The 16,434-nt window shown below is 29.3% G+C and overlaps 2 protein-coding genes across 7 annotated transcripts in view; one reads left to right on the forward strand and one right to left on the reverse strand.

Annotated features, from left to right (window-relative positions):
- LOC142323826 (protein-tyrosine sulfotransferase-like) overlaps positions 1-16,434 on the reverse strand; it is a 1,177,394-nt gene that overhangs the window by 953,384 nt on the left and 207,576 nt on the right. The gene's annotated exons all lie outside the window — the stretch shown is intronic.
- Positions 3,627-10,880, forward strand: LOC142322707 (protein FAM200B-like). The gene is made up of 3 exons (XM_075361784.1): positions 3,627-3,704; positions 7,039-7,801; positions 10,798-10,880. Exons 1-3 carry the CDS (start codon positions 3,627-3,629, stop codon positions 10,878-10,880), a joined length of 924 nt encoding a protein of 307 aa, XP_075217899.1.

Consider the following 16,434-nt stretch of genomic DNA (forward strand, 5'->3'; position numbering starts at 1 on the left):
AACTGTATTTTTAGTAATTTCTGAGAAGTTTCAGTTAAAGACAAAAGATTGGGGTCGAAAAATACACTGTTTTACGATCAGGTAAAATAACCTCTTTAAATGGTTAATAAACACTAAAAACTTTTATTTAAACTGATATTGTTTGATTCTGAGTAAAATGGTATGAATAAAGTTCACAGAAACTAAATATAATTAAGAAATTCAAAGTTTCTTAAAAAAAGAACATATTAGGACGTGGCAGATTTAATTAGGTATTAAAGGAAACAAAATTTTCAATATTACAAAACGTCGAATTAAATATCTTTAAAAAAACGAACACAAACAATAAAGCCGACTTACAAATAATATAATCTGCTGAATTTTTTTTCGTCACAATGGATAGAGCAGTCTGCCCGACGAACAATGGTGGCTTTCCGTAATTCAGCAGCATTGTTTTGTATTCGTTGTACCGCACTGAGACTTCTAATAAGCAACTTTTCTTTTGTAATTACACGTTCGCTCATATAATAATGATTTCAAAAGACCCCATAAGTTACTACTTATGGGGTCTTTTGACCCCCAGAGAAGTTAAGTCATGTGACCTTGAAGGCCAGGAGATAGGTCCGCCACCACCATTCCACTCACTTAAAAAAGTCGCATTTAAGTTTTCTCTAACTATTAGAGAAAAGTGAGCAGTTGCCCTATCGTGCTAGAAAATCATTTTCCTTCTTGTTATCAGAGGTACATCTTTCAATTGATATGGCAAAATCTTTTACAAACAACTAAGTATGAAGCACCTGAAAAATTATTACTGAAAATAAATTGTCTAAATATTAAGTTCCCTATAATGTCACACAAAACGTTAATGTGGAACTTGTGTTGGTATTCAGTTTTGACGACGGTGCTGAGTGATTTTTTTAACTTCACGTTTGTCTTTTTATAATTAAAAATTTCACTTTAAATAATGGCTACATCGGTAATTAGAAAAAAAACAAAATGTATTACAGCCAATAAGAAAAAAATCTCCGTTGTTTAAACAGAATTTTAATTTACTTGGTCTCTAGCGTAACATAACAAAGCGTATTTAATCCAGACGAGAGGGCAGCAACACTATTTCGTTTTTTCCTACATTAAAGAGATATAATTTTTTATAAAAATCATAGTATTTTTTTACTAAATGCATATGATTAACGTTATTATTAAAAAAAACCTTGTTATTATTAGAAACGACTACCAACATTATTTCAGTAAATAAAATCTTTATTTGTCAAGTAAAATCATTTTTATATTCTTTATAGATAAATAAGCATTATTTTTTTATTTATTGAATTAATAAATCGTAATTATCTATTATTTCGTTATAATAATAACAACAATAGTGCACGTTATATAAAACAATTCTAAAACAAATAGTAATAAATCGCTCTTATAATAAAATAATCTGATGTGGACATCACATGAACTTCCTTTTTTTTTCTTCTTTAGCCTCCGGGAATCACCGTCAGGTATTACTTCAGAGAATGAATAAGGATGATATGTTTGAGTGTAAGTAAAGTATAGCCTTGTACAGTCTCAGGTCGATAATTTCTGGGATGCGTGGTTAATTGAAACCCAACCACCAAAGAACGTCGATATCCACGATCTAGTATTCAAATCTGTATAAAAGTTAACTTCCTTTAGTAGGGCTTGAATCTTAGAACTCTCGACTTAGAAATCAGCTGATTTGCGATGACGAGTTCATTAGTAGACCAACCTGGTAGTTTCCAGTAAGTAGGCCTACTGATATGTAAAATAGCTGGCAAAGTATTGCATGACATTTCCGGATACGCTGGTGAAGTTATGATAACCCAAATAGAATTTAAGAATAAAAATACCCAAATTTTGAAAAAAAAATGTTTATTTTAGGAGCTTTCTTACTTTTCGGAAAAATTGAGGAAAAAGTTATTTATAAATAAGTGATCCCTGACAAAAAATAATAATTTAAATGAGAATTGTTTAAAAATATTGAAAAAGCAAAGTATACTTTTATGAATGTAATAAAAAAAAAATTGAACTCATTTTGGTTCTGGAATATATTATAGGTACCAAAGCTACTTTAATTTTAATAGCCTTTAAGCGATAAAGAAAAGTACAAAAAAAAAGGGTTTTTAATATAAAAATTAAGGGTTAGTCAAAAAAAAACAAATAAAACAGTAAATATACAGCACAGTGGCGCACGAAATGATCCAATAATAATTTGTCAGTAATTGTTTAGGTTAATATTATTGATTTCATGTTGGCAGAAGTGACAAAAGTTCATGAGTTTCATTTCTTTCCGAGTGCGCTGTTTGTGTATCGTTCCAAGATGGTTGACAAAGGAAGACTGACTGTTGAACAGCACGTAATGACTGTGTTGTTTTTTTAATGAAACGAAATGTGTGGTGCTTACACAAAGACAGTTTCATGCACATCTTCAAACTCGGTGGCCGTCCTCATTTACAACAATACGCAGACATTACGAAAAATTTAATAGTGATGGTTCAGTGTCTCAGGGTAAGCGCGAACAACCCGCTGGGTTGGTCTAGTGATTAACGCGTCTTGCCAAATCAGCTGATTTGGAAGTCGAGAGTTCCAGCGTTCAAGTCCTAGTAAAGCCAGTTATTTTTACACGGATTTGAATACTAGATCGTGGATACCGGAGTTCTTTGGTGGTTGGGTTTCAATTAACCACACATCTCAGGAACGGTCGAACTGAGAATGTACAAGACTACACTTCATTTACACTCATACATGTCATCCTCATTCATCCTCTGAAGAATTATCTAAACGGTAGTTACCGGAGGCTAAACAGGAAAAAGAAAGAAGGGTAAGCGCGAACGGCCTGCCGATGTTCGTTCTCCACAGAATGTCGAAGCTATCAGAGCAGCGTTGCTGAGGAGCCCAAGTAAATCAACAAGAAAACCAGCAGCACAACTTGGGATTTCTAGGCGATACGTGGAGCGAATTTTAAAAACCGATTTACAATTGTATCCGTACAAAATAACAGTGTTGCCTAAATTAACGGTTGACAACAAACATCAAAGAATCTCACATTCACTGAATGCGCTGTGAACCATGACGTATTGTTGAACAATGTTTGGTTTTCAGATGAGACCCATTTTCACCTAGTCGGGGTCGTTAATAAATAAAATGTGTGTTTTTGGGCTACCGAAAATCTACACGTGCTTCATGAAAAGCTGTATCACGCTCCATGAATTAAGGTACGGGCCTCTATCTCAAGTCACGTGGTAATACGGCCATTCTTTTTTGAACATACAGTGAACACTGAACGTTATCTAAACATACTTCGTAATAATTTTGTTCCTCAGCTTCTTACAAAAGGTTTCGATGAGAAAACCAGTGGTTCATGCAGGATGGTCCAGACACCACACAGCTAACATTGTTTTAAACTTTTTGCATGAAACTTTTAACGCAATATCATTTCATACCGATTTCCTAATAGTTTTGCGTGTGGACAGAACTGGCCCCGAACAATGCTGATTTAAATACGTGCGATTTTATTTTTTGGGGTTTTCTAAAGGAAAAACGTTTCCCTAAATATTCTCGTACAGTGATGAAACTTTGAGTGCTGACTGATCACTGACGCGTTCAAGGAGATAATCGAGGATATGTGTCTTCGAGTTATTAATAACATAGGAGTTCGTGTTGAAGAAGTTTCTAGACGTGATAGTGGTCATATTGAACATGTGATATGCAGAACATCTTCAAGTACATAGTAAACACGTTGTATTTTATTTTTCTGTATTACGGTTCAAACAAATATTTTTTAACAAAACCAAATGTTGGATCATTTCGTGCGCCACTCTTTACATATTTTAGAGGTGGTGAATAAATTTTAAAAATATTTATATGTAGATTAAGTTTAACAATTTGCTTAAATAAAGTTTTCCCTAAATCTAACATCCCCCTCAAGAGAGGTTAAAATAATAAAATGAAAATTTAAAAAACCAATTCTGCATTTTAGGTCCAGGTCTATAATTTTTTTTTTAAATTGTAGACATTTCTTGATAAGTCTATATATAAAATTTCAATAAATTTTTGAAAAATATTTAAACCGAAGGGAGATAGAGCAAAAGAAAAAATGATGCATTACAATTTTAAGAGGTGGGAGCTGATTTTTTAATTGGATTATTTATATATGCAGGTAACAAATCTGCGTTAATAAATTTTTCTTTAAAATGCCTCTACAGAAAAATTGTTTTTTTCCGCATGCTTAACGAGTTTTTTAAAAATATTAAGATGTTCAAATCCTAGCCATATCTGAAAAAAATCGACGGTCGATCCAAAAGCCAATACCCCATTTTTGACACGATGACCATAGTTTCCCCTTTAATATAACTATTTTAGCTACATTCGCCGGGAAAGTAAAATACAAAATGAAATCTTGAAGGTTTACGTAGGCAAAAAAAAAATGTAATTAAGTAATAAAATACGTATAACATTGATCATAAAATAAAAGCTATAACATACGATGCATCAATAGTACGCATAAAATAATATAGTTGTAATAAATATCAAATTAACCGAATAATGAGGTAATGATGAAAAAAAAAAAGTAGCTTAATCAGCCGCTTTAACGACATTGGCTAAAAAAAGAAAATAATTTTAACTGCTATAATTAAAGGGTTGAAAAATCAAACGTTCAAAATACAAAAAGGGAATTTTACAGGAAAAACAGAGGACCTTCCTGAATTTAAACCAGTATTTGTACTTAAAATATATATTTTTTATAACACACTACCTTATTTCAGAAAACTGTACGTAATTTTTTAATCATACGTAAATTAAAAAAATAAATGAATAAAATGAATAAGCTTTCCAAATGCATATATACAAGAGTTTTGATCCAAACGTCTTACAGATTAATAATATAATAAAGTTTTTAAAAACTGGCTTTATACTTTTTAGTCATACTTTAATCAAATTATTATCATACATTGTATGAGTTTAATTAGAAGGTTAATTTGATTTCAAAAGATAACATCATATACTGAAATTTCTAATATATTTATAAAATATCAAACAAATTTCCAATCAAAAATTTACTACATAAAGTAACGAAATAGTGAATTTTTGATTATTGAAATAGAATTGTAAATTAACAAAACTTTTTTTTATCGCTTATATATACTTTACAAATTTACCCCCGTACGGAGGGATATTTTCAAACGTAATGGTGGAATATTGTGTTGTCATCTGACCTTAGTAACTGTGCAAAATTTCATCAATAAACAATGTCAGGAAGTATGTTAAATTAAGGATGCAAGATTTGAGGATAAACATGAAAAAAAATTAAAAAACTGTGAGTTAAGTAAAAATGAAGATTATTGCATATAAACTAAAGTTTTTACGATGAAGTTACGCACAAACAACTTTTTATTTAAAAAAAAGGATTCATTTAACTTTCAAAATCATAAAAGAAATTTATGCGGCCAGTAAAAAAATTACAAATTGCAAGTAAACCTGAAAGATAACATTTTAATTTTTGGTTATATTTTTGAATCTATTAAAATACGATTAAATAGTAGTAGTATTTAAGAAATAATGTGTTTTAAGAAATTTAAGGATGATTTCCACCTGATACACTGATATTAAAAATTGGTTTTCTAATTATATAGTTATGTAATCTTGAACCTTCTCATCTGTGTAATAGTACCAGATTATACGTAAAGCTATGCGTAACAATATTATTGAAAATATAATTCTTACTGGGTCAGCGAAAGGAGAAATTGCATTTATTCCTCGAATCCCTATTTCAGATTAAACGTCTACAAATCAGATATAATTTACATAATTACTAAAAAAACTATTTGCAACTTTAAAAAAATTAAAATACTATTATAATATTTAAACAATTTCTTTTATCACCCGTTATTAAGATTAGGATTTTTTAAGATTAGTGGTTAGGACTTGCAGTTCTGGAAAATCCTACATATAAATGTCCGTGGTAGAAACACTCTGAACAGAGATCCACATTAACGTGATTGAAATTTTGGCCTTGCGACTTTTTTAATAGTAATAGAAAAAGAAACTCTAACGAGGAATAATAGAAATTTAAATTAAAAACAAATTTTTGAAAAAAATAGGTAGAATCAATCCTGTCCGTACATACATACGCACATACATATATATACGCGTATGTATATATATATATATATATATATATATATATATAACATATATTATATTACAACATATATATATATATATATATATATATTTTTTTTTTTTTGGTCTAGGTCAGTGATTCTCAACCCCTGTGCCGCGGCACTTTTGTGTGCCACCAAATTTTAAAAGTGTGCCGCCAAATTTTATAAATATATAATAATGTTAATATTAAAAAAATATTTAAAAAAAATAAAAATATATTTAACATGAATATATATTTAAATCCACAAAAAAAAATTATTTTATTATTTACTTTGCAAGGCGTTTTTTCTTAGTGCCGAATTGTGATGAAGTGGCATGCATAGCAATAGGAATTGTCTTCAGTTGGCGCACGCTTGTCATTTCTGCGTATAAACGTGTTGTTTTAGTGATAGTTGGAATTTACAAGGTGTTGCATAGTAGTTACTGCGCCTTTTATTTCGTTAAAATTAGCAAACGTTATTATTCGGTTTATTATTAATTAATTTGCATATAGTTTCAAATTATAAATTTGTAAACTTATTAACTTTGCAGTACACATATCCATTTACAACGTTTCCTTTTTGTTTTTATCGCACTCTACGAAATACTACTGTGATTGAATACGTTCTCTGTGTACACATCTCTCAAAAAATCCCGAGCTTATGTGCTGAATTGCTGCACGCATACAGTGTCCGCATTTATTCACATAAAATTTAATTTTTATTTACGGAAAATTGTATTTGAGTGAAAGTTATACAATTTCAGAAAGGTTAAATTTTCCATATTCATAAATTACAAGTTATTGCATAATTTTGATAATTATAAATTCAAATGTTATATTTGAACCATTTTTTTTAAATTTTTCGACAATATTTTTTTTTATTTTTTCAGACCCTTCTAAAAATGGACAAATGGATAAAAAGAAAAAAGTGTAATGATGAAAATAGAGATAATGGTGACGTTCACGACCAAGTTAATGAACCAACCCCCGAAACAAGTAAATATACACCTTTCTCAAAAAAGTACGTTGTCCCTCGGAAATATAATGATGATTTTTTAAAATTTGGATTTACCTCGTCAATGGAAAATGACATAGTTGTTCCCGAGTGTGTAATATGTGGTTTTAAATTATCAAACAGTGCTATGGTTCCTAGCAAACTTCAACGTCACTTGGTGACTAACCATCCTTCGCTTTCAACAAAAGAGAAAAGCTACTTTGAAAGTTATTTATCATCAAAACTTAAGCAAGGAAAAAATTTTAAAAAACAATTATGTGTGTCTGAAAAGGCTCAAGTCGCTTCTTATAAAATCGCTGAATTGATTGCAGTAAAATTAAAGCCTCATAATTTGGCAGAAGAAATTATATTACCTGCGTGTCGTAAAATTGTTAAAACAATGATTGGTGGATCTGCTGATATTGAAATTTCCAAAATACCCCTTTCAAATGATACAATACATCGCAGGATAAAAGACTTGTCTGAAAATATTGAGCAGAATACTGAAAAAACTCTTGCAAATTCGAATTTTGCTATACAAATAGATGAAACAACCGATATTACAGGAAATTCTCAATTAATTACATTTGTTAGGTTTATTCACGAAAATGATATTAATCAATTTTTATGTTGTCGAGAGTTATCTGATTTTACAACTGGTAAACATATTTTTAATGTAATCAATTCATATTTAGAAGAAATTAAAGTTTCTTGGAAGACATGTATTGGAATTTGCATAGATGGTGCTCCAGCTATGACTGGACATATAAAAGGATTTGTTGCACATGTTAAAGAATTAAATGAAAATATATTAGTTACCCATTGTTTTTTGCATCGAGAAGCACTTGTAACAAAATTTTTGCTATCAGATTTAAAAATAGTTTTGGAACAATGTGTAAAAATGGTTAATTATATCAAATCTAGACCATTAAAAAGTAGATTATTTAAAGAATTATGCCAAGCAATGGAAGCCAAGTACGAATCTTTATTACTCCATACAGAAGTAAGATGGTTGTCCAGAGGAAAGGTTTTATCTCGTGTTCTGAAATTAAAAGATGAAATGAAAATTCTTTTTGAACAAAATAAAAATCATGAATTTGTAAAACTGTTGGAAGATAAAATATGGTGCACTAAACTGGCTTACTTATCAGACATTTTTGTTATTTTTAACAACATCAATTCAAGTATGCAAGGGCCTAATGAAAATATCTTAAACTCAACCGATAAGCTGGTGGGACTCAAAAAACAAATAACTTTATGGAAAAATAAAGCTCAAGAAGGCAATTTAGAAAAGTTTGAGTCAGTCCCTAAAGACAGTTATAAAACAATTAAAGTAATTGTTCTTGATCATTTGACAGCGTTAGAGGAGAGAATTGTTCATTATTTCCCAAAATTAGATATTAAGAAATTAGATTGGGTTCGTAATCCATTTCTCATTACGGACACTTCTGTATTTGACTTAACTTTGAATGAAGAGGAAGAACTTATTTTGCTTTCCAGTAATCGAGATTTAATTTTAAAACATTCAGAAGAATCAATTAATTCATTTTGGATTAACATCAGATGCGAGTATCCAATCATAGCCAAAAAAGCTTTATACATTTTATTACAATTTTCCACATCTTATTTGTGTGAATTCGGATTTTCAGCATTAGCCAACATTAAAACTAAAAAAAGATCAAGATTGTTAAATGTAGAAGACGATATGAGAGTAGCATTGTCATTTTTACGACCAAATATAAATGAAATTATCAAAAAACATCAAGCTCAAATTTCGCATAAAAAAAAAAATTTAATTATTAGCTTTTAATTTAATCACGTAATAAAGTTTAGTTATTTTGTAGTATGTATTAGTTTAATTTGCATATTTAACAATTTGTCATAAACTATATTTATTCAGTGTGTTGTAATAAGACAATAGTTTTTATTTTTTTCTTTATGTGCCACCAAATTTCGAAATCGTTTAAAATGTGCCGCAGCAGAAAAAAGGTTGAGAACCACTGGTCTAGGTGAACTTGTTGGACCCTAAAAGGTAAAGATTAGTAAAATATCCATTTTTGGCATGATTTTTTTCCATTTAATATAGGAATTCTAGATTTATTAGCCGGGAAAGTAAAATATTGAATTTACCAGAAAATTCATGGAATTTTATATATATATATATATATTTATAATTATTATATGTAATTCATATTATAATTATATATAATTAATTATATTATACTATATATAAAATGTTATATATATATATACTACAAGATATAATTTACTTAAAAATATTATCTTTATTATCTCTTGGGTTAACCAATCAACTATACAAACTTATAATTAAATTCACTACGTTACATTTCTGTCTTTTTCCTGTTTAGCCTCCGGTAACTACGGTTCAGATAATACTTCAGAGGATGAATGAGGATGATATGTGTGTAAATGAAGTGTTGTACAATCTCAGTTCGACCATTCCTGAGATGTGTGGTTAATTGAAATCCAACCACCAAAGAACACCGGTATCCACGATCTAGTATTCAAATGTGTAAAAATAACTGACTTTTACTAGGACTTGAACGCTGGAACCCTCGACTTCCAAAAAAGCTGATTTAGGAAGATGCGTTCACAATTAGACCAACCCGGTGGGTCAACTACGTTTCACTTAGAATTCTTTAAGCTTCCTCAGGTGACCTTACACATTCATACACACATCATATAAAATTCTCTTGCATACTAAGAAATTACCTGATCAACCCATCCTAGAAAATATTTTGTCCCCATTATTACTGCAATAGATCCCCTATTCACTCTTGACTCATCTTTAGATAATTATATATATCGCTTTATGTAACCTGATTGCCATTTCCTGTGTAATGAAACCATTACAATGCACATATTTTTCTCAAAAATTACAATCATTAAATATTATTTTCCTTAAAACTAAATTTATAATGTAAATATATGATTTTTTTCTTTTAAATTAAATTAGCATATATATTGCTTAATCTGACTATGTTTGTTCTATTATTGACAGTGTGTGTATTTTTCTTGATATCATTTCTAGAGTGGTCCGTTTATGTAGGAGTATATTTTGTTTTTTTTTTCTAATATCTTGGTGCTGTTGAAATGAAAGGAGTTTTTATGTTCTATTGTGTTTTGTGAGCGCTGTCACTTCCTTTTTTTTCTATATTTATGGGTTTCTATTCTATTTTTAATGATGGAAGATGAGTCGCGGGTGAGTAAGGGGATCTATTGCAGTAATGGTGGGGACAAAATATTGTTATCTAGGGTGAGTAGATAAGGTAATTTCTGAGTACTGAGGAGAATTCTGCTTAATGTGTGTATGAATGTGTATTGTCACCTGAGGAAGCATAGAGAATTCTAAGTGAAACGTAGTGAATTTGATTTATAAGTTTGTATAGTTGATTGGTTAATCCAAGAGATAATAAAGATAATATTTTTAAGTAAATTATGTCTTCTTGTTATATTTAATTCTATCCAGTCAAGAGAGAAATAAACTTAAATTACATTTAAGTTAATATTTTATATATATATATATATATATATGACCTTTACTTTAAACAGAAAAAAGTATCAACGTAAGACAAAATTTTCAATAATAGAAATAATATTTCTTGGATTATTGAAAAATGTGTTTTATTTACAGGAATACCAAATCTCATCAAAGAAATCTTCTTAGTTTACAAAGAAAGAAGTAAAGTTTGCGTTAAAGAAATATTGAACTTTTGAAAGTTTTCCACTAAATAAGCACAATTTTTTGGCGTACCTCCAAAAAACACCATCTTTACTACTGAATAAGATACAGTTAGCGTAAATATAAAATTATAACAAATTTAAGTAAATAAAATAAATGTGTTGAACCTATTTTACGTATAATTAAACACAAATTATTTAATTACACTGTAATTAAATAAAGTAGGCAGAATACATGAAAATGATAAGATATATTCCCACAGTAAAATGAATAACTTCGTATTTAATAACCGTATAATAAGACTTATGTAAAGTATGACAAAGAACTAATTTACTGCAACTGTAACAGGAATAATAAAAGAGAAATAATTGAATTAGAAGGATATATATATATATATATATATATACAAAGGAAGAAGTTTATAATACTGACGAAGAAATAGAAGAAATAAAATGTATATGATTAACGGAATTATTAATTATTTTTACAAGTAATATTATTATTATTATCAATATAATAATAATAATAATAAAAATTTTCCTTTATTAGAATAAAAAGGAAATACTGGTTTGCGATCTATTTATAAAATAGTAATATCAACAAAACTGAAAAAATTTAGTTAAATGTTAAGGCTATGCTTAAAAGTAAAAAAGTAATTTAACATTTTTTTTTTCAAAGAAACAAACTATGACTGACAGCAAAAAAATAAAATAAAATAAAACCAACTATACTGTAGTAGGAATTCTTTATCAAAAATATAAAAAATACTTCAATTTATCAATGTAATGTAAAGAAAACAACACAAATTTTTATTTAAATTTTACGATATTTTTTTTAAAATAAGATTTATAATAAATGAATATATCACACTGCATTTAATTTATTTAAAAAGATTATTTATTTATTTATCACTATGCAATTATTCTTAAAATTGAGATTAAAATATAATAAAATGTTTTCCATTTTTACTTCCTTGAACGAAGTAAAGGAAGTATTTCGGTTTTCAGATTTCAACGGAAATATGCATTTTGACCATTCCTAAATCCATTTTGACTAGTTTCGGCGTGACGTGTGTACGTATGTATCTCGCATAACTCAAAAATTATTAGCCGTAGGATGTTGAAATTTTGGATTTAGGATTGTTGTAAGATCTAGTTGTGCACCTCCCACTTTGATTGCAGTCGACTGAACCAAAAGTGTTCATAAAAAACCAAAATCAAAAAAAATTTGGATTTTGTACTTTTTCTTAACTGCAGTAATCAGCCCTCACTGAAAGCTTTTCAATTATATATCATACGTGATAATTATTTTCATTGGTTCCAGAGTTACACCAAATAAAATTTTAAATAATGAAATATTTTGATCTTACAAAGGAAAATCACATCGGTTCGAATCCAACTTCATTTCCTTCTTTATTTTAATTTAAATACCGTATTTATTCGAGTCCCCCCGCACTTTTTTTCTTAGAATTGGAGAGAAAAAATAAGGGTGCGAGGCTTACTTGAAACATAGACTTTAGCCAGGAAAATTTATGTAAAGTAAACGTTTTCTTAGAAGTATCTAAATTCAACCACATAAATATAGTTACATTAGGTTTTCGTTTATCAATACCAGATGCCGCTTAAATAGAATACATCCTATGTATATTATCGATAGGAAAGAAGTTACGGTATTTTTATAAAGTTGATTCATTCTGTATAGGCTGCATCCGGTTCTAATGACACTACAGTTACAGTATCAGTTACCCATCGTCGTCTTGTCTATTCGCCATAGTCATTGTACTGATTGTATATGTGGACGGTATGTGCATTTTATCTGTTTAGTTTATCTTGTAAAGTTTAATACGCTGATTTATTTTAATTACGGCATTAAAATGAGTACAAAAGGACAGCGTATACGATCTTTTACAGTAAATGAAAAACTGCGCATTATAGAAGAGGCTGAAACAATTGCAAATCGGGCGGCAGGAAGAAAATTTGACGTAGATGAAAGCTGCATTCGAGACGGGCGTAAGGAGGAACAACTTCTGGTGAACGGCACTGGTAATAAAAGGGCTTTTTGTGGCTTAAAACCAAAATACACATACAGAAAAAAACCGTATGACTTTGTTATGGAAAAAAGGAAATGCGGTTATGCTGTCACAACAGAAATGTATCAATCATATGCTCGTAAAATTGCTAAATAATTGAATAAAGTTGATTTTAAAGCAAGCCGTGGATGGATAACACGATTTTTTGCACGAAATGATATGTCAATAAGACGAAAGACGATCATTTCTCAACAACTTCCAGACGCTTATGAACAAAAAATATTACATTTTCACAAATACATAATAAATCTTAGAAAAGATAAAGGCTATTTGCCTTCTCAAATAGGAAACGCTGATCAAACCCCCGTATATTTTGAAATGCGATTTGACGAAACTGTAAACAAAAAAGATGAAAAAAGTGTTACGATTCGCATTTATGATAATGAAAAACAAAGGTGTAGTGTTATGCTTTGCTTTACTTCTGATGGATCAAAATTACCTCCGTACATTGTTTTTAAAAGAAAAACTCTTCCTACCGTACAGGTAAATGGAGTTATTATTAGAGCACAGGGATCAGGTTGGATGGACGAAACCTTAATTTTAGATTGGATCAGGTGTGTATGGCAAAAGCAATCAGGAGATTTACTTAATAAAAAAAATACCGGAATGCTAGTAATGGATAGTTATCGGGGGCATACGACTGATAAAGTGAAAGACATTTTAAAAAAGGGTATGACAGACCAAGTACTAATTCCAGGCGGATTGACATCTCTATTGCAACCACTAGATGTCTGCATTAATAAACCGTTCAAATCTGCATTAATACAACTCTACAGTAAGTGGATGGCTGATGAAAATTTCTTTCTCACGACTACAGGAAGAATCAAACGCCCAGATTTTAACCAGATTTGTGTTTGGATAAAAGATGCTTGGGAAGGTATTTCCACGGAATTAGTAAGGAAAAGTTATAAAAAATGCGGAATATCTAATGAACTTGATGGTAGTGAATTCATCACCTTTGGCAGAGCGATGTGGAGACTACCGGTAACTCTTCTACAGACATTGAGAGTGACAGTGATTAATTAAAAATAAAACCCCATGTTAAAAAGTGTATTGAAATGATCCTTTTCAACATAATACTTTCTTTTCGTTTTACTGGCCTACTGATTCTGAACTAAACTAATACTTACGGTAATTAATTATTAATGTAATATTAATATCGTAATTTAAATGAACGAATTAAATGCTTTACTTTCTTAAAGTGCAACATATCTGTTGCACTTTAAAATACTAATATATATACTCGATTTTTTTTTTTAGATTTTCGGTCCGGAAAATCTAGGTGCAGGGCTTATTCGGGGGCGGGGGTACTCGAATAAATACGGTGTATTGATTTATTCATAATTATTAACCTCTGATTATAAAAAAAATTATGATAAATAATAATTCAATAATAATATTAAAAAAAAAATATGAAAAAATATCAGAAGTTATCAATGAAATAAAATTTTATGTACTTTTCATTTAAAAAAATGTGTATATATAATTTAATAAGCTAAACAAAGATTTTTACCATTCTTTTTTTTTTTTAATTTGGAAACTTTCACATTAGAAAACGGGATAAAGTTATTTTAGTGACTTTAATGTTTAACAAAAAATGTTTTGAGCATTAAAAATTTGAAATTGTGAAAAAAAAATTTATTTTGAAGGATTCTACACTCCAGGGGAAGTGTTTGGATAACATTACCGTAAGTTTTAAGAAATAATCGCTAAGCAGTAACAATAAATTTACAAAAGATTTTTTTTTCAAATTACTTTAAAAAATTAAAAAATACAGAAATAATTCTAAATAAACAATGTTGTAATTTTGTAGGAAAAGGTGAAAACTTTTGGCTAATTTGTTTCCCAAGAAATACTAAAAAGTAAAGCCTATCTAAATTAAATACTATAAATTCGTTATAGCAGACTACTTAAAATAATTATTTTTCAAATACTACTAAATACCCGTCTTAATAATGATTATTTTTTAATTTCTCTACTTATTTTTTTTTCAAAAAGAATAATATTTCTTTTTAATAATAATTATTGTGAAAGACAAAAATAATTATTACAATAGACTATTAGAACCCCGATTCATTACCGCTCGCTATACGGTCAAAATTTCCATGGAATAAAATTACACGCGTTTCACTTTATTTTTTCAGAAACCAATAAGGTATTTTATTGGTACGTTACCTAATCAGGTATCGTCAAGTTACGCTGGATTGCCCTCACGGAAGGGTAGCACGAGAAATGCCCGTAGACACGCGCGATGGCAACGAATACCTGTGGGTATTACCATTGCCGCGCGGGGGGGGGGAGCGTTTTTAGTGGGTCACTACTACGACAGGAAACCCCACTCACCCAGCAGTACGGGCTAATGGGCGTCTGGTTGCAGATTTTCCCTCCTCCTAAGTAAAACAAAAAAAAAAAAGATTTATTTCAACAATTTCCTCTACTTTGGATTGGCCGTGGTGGACCAATTCTCTGGCCACATCGATCCCCTGACGTTACGCCATTCGATTTCTTTCTTTGGATATTTGCGAACAGGTGTACACAACAAAGGTTGCCAACATCAATGAACTAAAATGAAGAATCGAAGGAGAAATTAATTGAATAACTCCAGATATTCTTAGTAATGTGTGTGGTATAAAATTGAATATCATCTAAACATATTATGAACCACAAAAGATGCTCACTCATGTGGAACTTGTTTGAAGTTAATAAGTGTTGTAAACAGAACTGTTTGAAATGCCCTGTTCAACAATAAAACACGTTTGTAAGTAAATTACTTTATCTTTTTTATAAACACCTAAAATGCGCTGAATATTTTAATATCACTTGTATCATTTGTGTTCAAGAAAAACATTTTAGACGTTTACTTCAGTAGAAATTTTTATCTACATTATTGTACGTATAAACACTAATTTATTAACAAAAGAATTTCTATTTTTAACGAAGATAATGTGTCGAAATAGAAAAAATTAACCAAGCATAAACATCTTTAAATAATTGAATAGTTTTACTTAAATAATAATAATAATAACGTCACGTACAATCATATTTGGCTTAATTATCATGGAATACAGTATTATTTTATAAATTTTTGTGACAATCACATATTTATAAAAAATATAATACAATATTTCATATCTCCATTGAATAATTAAAGTAACTTTTTTTTAAATTTATAATCTATGTAGTAGTACAAATCTGTAGTAAACATTATAGGGGGTCATAGACGTTGTCTTTATATAATAGTGAGATTAAAACCCGTTTTTCTCCTACGTTATTCAACTAAAAACTAATTGAAAATTAAAATAAATAACCGCTAAAATATACGAAATATAGTAAATAAATCACATAACTTTCTGAAGTCGATATTACATAGGCAACGAACGATATATACAACGACATTAAATTTACTAAAAGAAATTCTGGGTTATTTATTTATACATTTTTTTTCTTATTTATGATTTATATAGTAGTGTGATTAGTGAGATTTTATCTGTGCCGGTGAT

Source organism: Lycorma delicatula, chromosome 4 (genome assembly GCF_047948215.1).
Source record: "Lycorma delicatula isolate Av1 chromosome 4, ASM4794821v1, whole genome shotgun sequence".
In the NCBI taxonomy this organism is placed as follows: Eukaryota; Metazoa; Arthropoda; class Insecta; order Hemiptera; family Fulgoridae; genus Lycorma; species Lycorma delicatula.